This window comes from Ruditapes philippinarum, unplaced genomic scaffold (assembly GCF_026571515.1).
Source record: "Ruditapes philippinarum isolate M1 unplaced genomic scaffold, ASM2657151v2 ctg5818_1_1_1_1, whole genome shotgun sequence".
Taxonomy (NCBI): domain Eukaryota; kingdom Metazoa; phylum Mollusca; class Bivalvia; order Venerida; family Veneridae; genus Ruditapes; species Ruditapes philippinarum.
In genome coordinates this window covers 1-8730 of record NW_026860521.1, presented here as the reverse complement: position 1 = coordinate 8730, position 8730 = coordinate 1, and the positions used below count along the sequence as shown (strand labels likewise).

At 31.6% G+C, this 8730-nt stretch overlaps 3 protein-coding genes across 3 annotated transcripts; 1 reads left to right on the top strand and 2 right to left on the bottom strand.

The window, feature by feature from the left end:
- Window positions 1-1200: 1200 nt before the first annotated feature.
- Window positions 1201-3565, top strand: LOC132760456 (uncharacterized). The gene is made up of 2 exons (XM_060752428.1): window positions 1201-2169; window positions 2454-3565. The coding sequence occupies exons 1-2, from the start codon at window positions 1890-1892 to the stop codon at window positions 3563-3565; spliced, it is 1392 nt and encodes a 463-aa protein (XP_060608411.1). The 5' UTR covers window positions 1201-1889.
- Window positions 3566-3985: 420 nt separating this feature from the next.
- LOC132760455 (uncharacterized) lies at window positions 3986-4582 on the bottom strand. The gene has a single exon (XM_060752427.1). The coding sequence runs from the start codon at window positions 4580-4582 to the stop codon at window positions 3986-3988; it is 597 nt and encodes a 198-aa protein (XP_060608410.1).
- A 301-nt stretch (window positions 4583-4883) lies between these two features.
- On the bottom strand, window positions 4884-6566 carry LOC132760457 (uncharacterized). Its single transcript, XM_060752429.1, has 3 exons — window positions 6213-6566; window positions 5633-5758; window positions 4884-5266 (listed from the first exon to the last, which is right to left on the bottom strand). Exons 1-3 carry the CDS (start codon window positions 6457-6459, stop codon window positions 4884-4886), a joined length of 756 nt encoding a protein of 251 aa, XP_060608412.1. The 5' UTR covers window positions 6460-6566.
- Between the last annotated feature and the right edge of the window lie 2164 nt (window positions 6567-8730).

Below are 8730 nucleotides of genomic sequence, written 5' to 3'. Positions count from 1 at the left end.
ACAGATAATAAAGCGCCAACTGCTTCTTTTCAATTGAACTTATTTTGGAAAATGTCTTAGGATGACGATATTGACATAATTGAAAATATGATATCCTATCAAAGTAATCTGATAATTTGTGAATACCGTTTGGTTATCATTTGTCTTGTAATTCATTGTGTTCAACACATTTCATTCAGTGCTTTCACTACAACGATTTTTGCATGACTGTCATAGCGATTGTTTTGTTAAAATTATGATTGAGATAATATTCAAATGCCTATTAACGTAAATCGAAATACAAAGATCCTAATTTGTAAAATTACCATATTGTAACAAAATGTCAGTTATTATCGTTTGATGTAAAATATCTTACTGTTACTACAAGTGTTTGCTTATTGATGGTTTGACAGTGTATAAAGGCCGCTAGTGTGAACAAATTGGCAATATTAACGTAGTCTATCCACTGAAGAAAATAATGCCAATTATTCGATTAAGTACTATCTACAGTCTTTTAAAATTGATAAATTAGCATGTTTCTAAGCACATTTTCAAATATGTATCTGAAATAGCTTTATCTAAAATCCTTGCTGCCATCAAGCTGGATATTGTAATTTAAATGCAAATAGGAAATTCGAGTATAGCACAAAAAAAAACTGTTCAATGTGGTTGTCTGTGAAAATGCCTTATAAGACAAAATGTCATATCTTAATAAACAATACAGATTGCTGGAAGCCATATAATTTTTTTTAAAAAAAACTATATAATTATAATTCTCAGCAAATATTTTCATAAAGTGCTTCTTTAAGCAAATAAAATTAATACAATTTTCACATTTGTGTTATGTTTTGTTGAGTAAGATTACAAATTAAAGATATAAGAAACTTTTATGTTTTATGTTGCATGTTAATAAGTAAAACAAGGTGTACTTTAATGCACAAGCATGACGGTAATGCAGCTTATATTTTGTATTTAATCTCTTGGTATTATTTGCCAATTACATCATATAACATGTTTTATTGTTAATTTATTTGTTTGAAGTGGTAACACTTTCAAATAATTTTCCGTGAATTAATTATTTCGGTCGTATTTCAATTTTAGGAATCATTTTAGATTGTATTAGATGCCTAAATGACATAAATATGATGAGGTTTTGAAACATTATCAATTTAAATCGACAAAACTGAAAATGTTGTAGGCTCGTTTCTATAGCCCATTTCACCAGCCCTTCGTAAATTATCGGAAACATTCGTAGACACGCATCACGTGGGAGGTTAACTGCTAATATGTTTGACCAATGAAATACTGGTTCTCGAGTGTACATGTATTGTTTATATTTACGATAATGGCGGGTGATTCAGCGGCTGACGAGCGAGTGTTTATTGAATTAAAAAATGCTTATTCTTCTGGAAAACTCCCACAAACGTTCAGAAAATTTAATATATCTACAATTATTACTTATTTCTTACACACACATTCCGATTTTCGCTCAATCAGGGAAGTTTCATACGAGTTGTACACCAATGGACATGTTCGGGTAAGTACATGTATAATTCCGAGACAAAGAAAATTAACTTTCATCCCGATTCATTTAAGATCTACATGTAGATGTGAAAAACAGTTTTAGATAGATGAAATAAATTCATTTTAAACCAATTACTAAATTATATTGATTTTTAAAGTAGAGCTATCGGGTTAAAAAACAATTGCTTTGAATTTTCTTTGCTTTGACTTTGTTCCCGAAATGGTTCGTACCCGATGTTTTCGTAGCCTGCATTAATATTGTATATTGTTCAGATGGAGAGACATAGAGAATCAGCATTAGTCGCTTTAATTAAATGAATTATTTCACGTTGAAGTTTAAAAAAGGAGATGGATTTTCCCTCTTTTTTTAGAGAATACAAGAGAGTATGATTAAATTTTTTTTCCTTCAGGAAATTTACGCTAGAGAAGATGTAAGAGCTGGAAAAGTTCTTATTAAAGCGGAGTGTCTTGCACACATGAGACAGAGAAAATATGACATCTTAATCATTCTGAACATGAAAGATGGGGACATAATACATGCCAACTGTAGATGTGAGGATGGACAAGGTCCAGCATCAACATGCAAACATGTGGCAGCTTTATGTTATGCTTTGGAGGATTTTGTCAAAGTTTTCATTCTTCCTGAAGATGTACAGTCATGCACTGGTAATTAACACAGCTGTTTTATTGAGGCATTATATAAATTTTGCAATCCAAGACAGTTTGTGAAAAAAAAATCACATGGTTTCTATAGATAACACACTTAAAATACATTAGGTTAGAACTCTTGTATAATTATGTGTTTAAAAAAAGGTTTGTTACCTTAAAATTTTGTGTAAGCTCAACAATAATTATAATAATTGAATCTTAAGACACATTAATCAGTAATGTAGAAAAATTATGAAATGCTGAAATCTCAAAATGTGTTTTTATATATATATATATTTTAGAAAAACTTGAGACTTGGAACAAACCAAGAGATATCAAACTGCCTGCATCACCCCTGTATGATGTAGACTTTGAGCGAAAAAAGTTCGGAAAAAGAAGAAAGGAAAGAAGAGAGCTCAGAGGAAGGAAGCCAGAATTCTATCAACTACATCAAGTCTGTGAGAGTGATAGAAGTGCTGTCACAGAATTTCTGTCAGAAATGAACACGTGGTCAGCTGACAACGGAAAAAATTTGTTAATCAACACTGTGACTGACATTAGTGACCCTATTGAAACTACTGCATCAGTCAACCATTTGTATGTTTATATGTCGGCTTTTTATAAGTCTTTGGAGGATGTATGTTCTCAAGTCACTGTTCCTCTTCAAGAGTTGAAAAAATCTTTGAAAGTCTCTGAAGAGGAGCAGTCAATGATAGAGAAACATACTCTCCTTCAAAGCAGAGTTTCAGACTGGTACACCCTAAGAACGTACCGCATTACAGGTTCTGTGGTCCACAGAATTTGTAATTACTATGTTTACAAAAGATCAAATCCTGAAAATATTGTAAAATCAATCATGCAGCCATCTTCTTTTACAAGTGCTGCAATGAGGCTCGGGCTGGAATTCGAACCAAAAGTCCTTGAAAGGTATGAGGCTATGAATAGGTCAAACAATATTCAAATTAAAAAACTTGGTCTTATTATTGACAAAGAGTATGGTTTCCTAGCTTCCTCTCCAGACTCTGGCATAGTTCAAAATGGTCACTTGGTTGGATTGGTTGAAGTTAAAACAAAAATTTCTGATAAATGGAGTAAAAAAAGTATTGCAGACTGTGTCAAGGATTCCAGTTATCCTCTTAAATCTGTTGTAAACACTAATAACAGAAATCAAACAACTTTTAGTCTAAAAGAAAACAATCCTTGGTATCATCAAATTCAGCTGCAACTTTTTGTTTGTAGGTCATTTGCTCAGTTTTGTGACCTTGCAATTTATCATGTTGAATGTCAAGATTTCTTTTGTTTAAGGATAAAGCCCAGTGAGGTATGGGTCAAAAAACATTTGCCAGAGCTAGAGCAGTTTTTTAATAATTTTATGGCTCCGCATATAATTGAAAAACACAATGTATCAGGATAAAATTGTGTTTATTTTTTGTTTACATGTACAATATTCAAAACAAAAAGTGTCAAATTTATACATGTACAAACAATTGTAATGAAGGTGGTCAAGTCTATTTGTAAAATCATAAAATTTTTTTGTTTAACTTATATGTTACTTATGAAGAAGTAAGCTGAAATCAAATGGTTCAATTAAGTGTATATGCGACTTACACTTCAGTTTTGCGTGCAAAAATATATATAATAATCACATCTTATTTCCTATTTTTACATCTGCCAATGTTAACATTTTGTAACAAGAAAAAATTTGAAGAAAATAGTATTGTTAAAGAGAATAAAATAATCATAACATTTAATCTAGCACAACTGTCTTCTTTTTATTATCATTTTACTATGGATTGTGTATTTAAATCATCTTACATCTTGTTACTGAACAGTGTCATACTTCCTCATTTTGTTCTACTACTGACTGAGTGGTTTGAACATTTCTTACTAAAGGACCTAGGTTGGCTAAAAACCCACAAACAAAACTTAGCTCATTCATAATTGGTAAATAAAGTATTGGAATTTTCTTTTGTTTTAAAAATGCAAAATAGCTTAAGCGTGCATTAAAATTCTCAACTACAATTCTTGACCTTGCAATAAGTCTTCCAGATTCGCGGTCAGAGGCATCAAACTGTTTTAATTTTTCTGACAAAAAAGGCGGTCTATACAACTGAATGTCCTTTCCTTGTATACAATATTTTATTAAAAATCCTTTGTCAACCATTAGTCCATCATGAGGCTTTAGTCTCATTGATAAGTCACTTTGGGAAAATATTTCTTTATCAGAACTATTTCCTCCATACGCATCTGAACAATGAATCAGAGCACCATTTGGAGCTGTCGTGTACATAACTTTCACTGTGTGACAGTTTTTATAGTTACTAAATAGTTGCTTCCCAGGCAATGGAGCTCTCGGGACCTGGGTACTAAATTCCACACAGTCAGATATTGCAACTAAATTTGGAAAGTGTTGCTTTGTAGCAGTAGGCATGTGTTTCTGAACATTTTCATGAGAAGGCCAAATTTTGATAATTTTGAATTTTCTGTACATTCTTTTAATCCAGAATTTAAAAATTTCAGAAATACGCCCTGTGGAAATATGAAACTCAGAGGATAAAACAGAATCCACAGGGTTTCTTTTCAGTTTATACAAAACAAGCAGAAGTTGATTTTCTGTAGAAATGTGAGAAAATAATTTAGCTGGATCATCATTATGTGTTTGAATAGTGCATGTGTTATCTGCACATTTTGAAATTAGATATTTGTGAATAATTTCAAATAATTTGTAATTTTCAATACCAGTGATTTTTTTTAAATTCTTTGTCACAAGTTTTCAACAATTCAATTTTCTCTATACATGCCTGGACACTTTCATTTTCAGTTGCAAACACTGTCTGTGTGGAGACAGTTCTTTGACTAATAAAAATTTTAGAAGGAAGAACTGTCTGTACATCTTTAGAAAGTCTTATTTCAGTATTACACATGGTTGAGCGTCTAGACTTTGGAGTGATTTCAGTATACTTAGAAGCAGGTGGAGTTCTCTGAAGACCCTTTGTGCGTTGTTTCTTTTGTCCTTTAGGAGTAACCTGAGCCTCTGCTTCTCTAAACAATTTTCTTTTAGATGCACCTTTTTTCAATATTTGTGGCTGTTTATCACCAGGTTCTACTTCGGTAGCTATAAAAAAATTAAACAATGAATTTCAATAAATGAAATTAAACAAATCAAATAATAAAAAAAATATATGATTTTGTAATAGAATGTATGTTATACAATAAGACTGATTCAACTGTGAAATATTGCATTTACAAACATGTAGATATAAGGAAGAGCTGTATCCTGAAAATTTAATTTCATAGTCATTCTTGTACCGATTAAATAATGCAACAGTTTCCAAGTTTCTAAAGTATAACTTTTACACTAGTTTATTTTAAATATAATCACTTTTTTCATATACCGGTATTTTATACCGGTGTAACAACACTAAAATTCTAGAGTTGAATGAAAACTTAAAAGTATTTTTTTCACTGAAGTATAACTTACATGTATCAGTCGAACATGTCTCTGGTACCAAATTGTGTGTGTTAGCATGACTGGTTGACGGTAAAGCTGTATCTTGTGAAACCCCTAGTTGTAAGAGTGTAGCTGCAGTTTGTTTTCTTTCATAATCTAAAATAATAAAAAAAGATTTTATGTTATTTTTTTCAATAATAATATTTTCATTTTAATATCTATTATACGCTACTAAAAATGACAATATTTGCCTCAATTCTGTAGTATTTGCAATTTAAGACATTTACATATAGTAATTTACTTCCACATTAAATTCAAACACATAAGAAAAACTACAATAAATTTATTTCTCCTGATAAAATTCGAACTACCTTCAGCTTGTGTCTTTCAAATGAGCAGCGTCATTTTAATATTAAATTATTTTAAACATTTCATTTAATTACAAAAAGACAATAGAGGTTGTGGGATTCAAAAACTGTCATTTCGCCTAGGGAGTACGAAAGTGTGTGGCGCGAATCCGTGACTCAATTCGGCTTCGTTAACAGAACGTACTCGGTAAAAATACTAGTGATATGAACATTTTTCGACAAAAAAAACTAAAATAACAAACCTGGAATACTGATTGTTGGGAGAAACGGCTCATTAGATTGACGTGACGACTGAAAATGTGCTGAGCATATTCGCCATGAACGGCATTGTTTCACGGTCACTATTGAAGCTTCTTTTTCAGTCATTCCTGCCCTGATTAACCATTCTTTACAGTTCTGTAAATTATTTACCGGTAAACGGTGAAATTTGACATTAGCCCCTCCACCCGACACGTTTTTACACCCTTTAACTATGCAGTATAACGGCATATTTCTCGAAATATTTCAAGAATCCGCCATGTAAATTTCCTTTGTTTATTTTTATGTTACTATTATTAGTAATAGATTGTACATGCATCCACCAGCATTTGATTGGTCAGTTGATATATGTTCGGAATCTGATCGTCGCACTTCGGTAATTTACGTGAGAAATCGTAGTGAAATGGGCTATTGAGCCTGGTCATGACGGTACTGAGAAGTGCAAACTACCATACATAACCCTAGCACTGGCAAGTATTGCCTGTCTAAAATTTATTGTTAACATGTATGTTTATGTCAAAAAACATTGTCCAAATTAACATATGATAGGATCGAGAGAAAAAATGTCCAGATATCTTGATTTCCTTTAATAGAGCAACGATTTGAAGACCGCGCTGTGGCAGCTACAGACAAGTTACGATTATCTTTTTTCTAAAACTACCAGATACTGCTTAGTTAGAAGAGAAATGCGAAAAATATTTCCTGTATGGGAAATCGTTCACAATGGAAACACAGATTTATTACAGCGACAATCGTCTATGACCAAATTTTCTTAGACGGTCTACCATATAACATATCCTGAATACAATAACAAATATTTCATAAAATTGTCCATCTTCCAATATAGACGAAATCATGATCATTTCACGGAAATTTCGGAATATAAAGTGACATAATATTGAAGACAAGGAAGCACTGTTTGAATGGGTAGAAACAGTTGCTTCTAGCAGGCTAATGATTAATTTCTCTTGAATAAGACTACCTGACACGGATACTTAGCAAGCTGATGAACGACATTTCAGAAAAGCTAAGTGATCTATAGCTATCAACCTACGATTTGTTAACAAAAGAAGAGCAAAAACGTGAAGTATGTTTATCTGAGATAACACGTATTTCTAAACTTTTGAAATATAATATTGTTAAACAGAGAAAACACTCTATGCTTTGTTACGAGAATGAAAATCAAACTGCTGGAAAATTGAAACAAAGAATACATTTTACACATGATAGTATGAAATAATTTCATCTTCATTCAATCTATGTCATAATCACATGCTTTATGAAAATAAACATATTAATTAGCCATTATATAGATGTTTTGAAACACTTAGAATTTATGAGATTTGAGATTTAATAAACGGCTTATTCATAAGCATTTATAACTAAAGAAGCACCAGTATATACTAGTTTGAACAGAAATATCAATAAACTTATTGATTATGCATACATTATAAATATGTATTCATCCGCTGCAACGAACAAAAAAAGATTTTTTACGATGCGTAGATAGTGTAAATACCTCTTTTTTACAGAGACAAACTAGAAGGGCGAGTGCTCCAACTGTTCCAAAGGACTACACGAAAGAAAGACGTGCGTTGACGCTATTATAGCATAAAAAATAAACCAGAGTCATGATGTAATAATACAAAACAAATACATGGAATCCTTGTAGAAACGGTTTGGGCTTGAAACTGTATTCATCCAAGTCAAAACATGAGTTTAATTTTCCAGGGCCTACCACTTGGGTCAGAGCCGAACGAAATGTCGAATTTTGAAACAAGAACTTTTTTTTCAGGTTCATAAAAGGAACTGGCACTAAACGTTATTCTCACAAGAAATATTTCAAAGAGAATTTGTCAATAAATAAAAATAAAACAACATTTTTTTTTTGTTTTGTTATAATGTTTTTTCAAGTTAACCGGAGAGTTAGACTAAATGACAAAATTTAATATGTGTTTACATTGAGATCTGGCCGTTTCATAGAAAGGGCGACAACCAAGAGTAGCGGCGATGTCATTATAACTCGAGCGCATGACTCATTTGGCAAATAAGCTAAATCGGAGTCCATTTTATTGTTTTTGTTTTTATTTATTTATTTATTTATTTGTGTTTGTTTAGCACGGTACTCTATAATGCATAGTTCGCAATTGTTTAAAAGCGGGTCTGATAACAAGACACACGTTGACTGCGTTTAACACATTTGGTCTTTAGGGCCCATTTTAAACATGGTCAAAAGAGAGAAAAATAGCCGAAGACAACACATTAAATACTAGTTTCATTATGACGGCAACGTCAACGTGGCAATTACGTACATAATGATAGGTAAAGCTAAAAATTATGCTAGAGATTTTTGAAAGCAATATCATTTAAGTATTGAATTTATGATTGAAAATTTCAATGAATTTATATGTGCTATTTTAAGAAACGGTAGGTTAGACAACTGTTATGAATTATACGTAAATATTTTGTATAACAAACGCTTTTGTATAATAGCACCAATAT

Coding starts and splice junctions, on each gene's coding strand:
- LOC132760457 (XM_060752429.1), bottom strand. CDS start 6,459: ATGCCGTTATACTGCATAGTTAAAGGGTGTAAAAACGTGTCGGGTGGA. Junction 5,759..6,212: donor CCCAACAATCAGTATTCCAG/GTTTGTTATTTT, acceptor TTATTATTTTAG/ATTATGAAAGAAAACAAACT. Junction 5,267..5,632: donor GACATGTTCGACTGATACAT/GTAAGTTATACT, acceptor ATTTTTTTATAG/CTACCGAAGTAGAACCTGGT.
- LOC132760455 (XM_060752427.1), bottom strand. CDS start 4,582: ATGCCTACTGCTACAAAGCAACACTTTCCAAATTTAGTTGCAATATCT.
- LOC132760456 (XM_060752428.1), top strand. CDS start 1,890: ATGATTAAATTTTTTTTCCTTCAGGAAATTTACGCTAGAGAAGATGTA. Junction 2,170..2,453: donor AGATGTACAGTCATGCACTG/GTAATTAACACA, acceptor TATATATTTTAG/AAAAACTTGAGACTTGGAAC.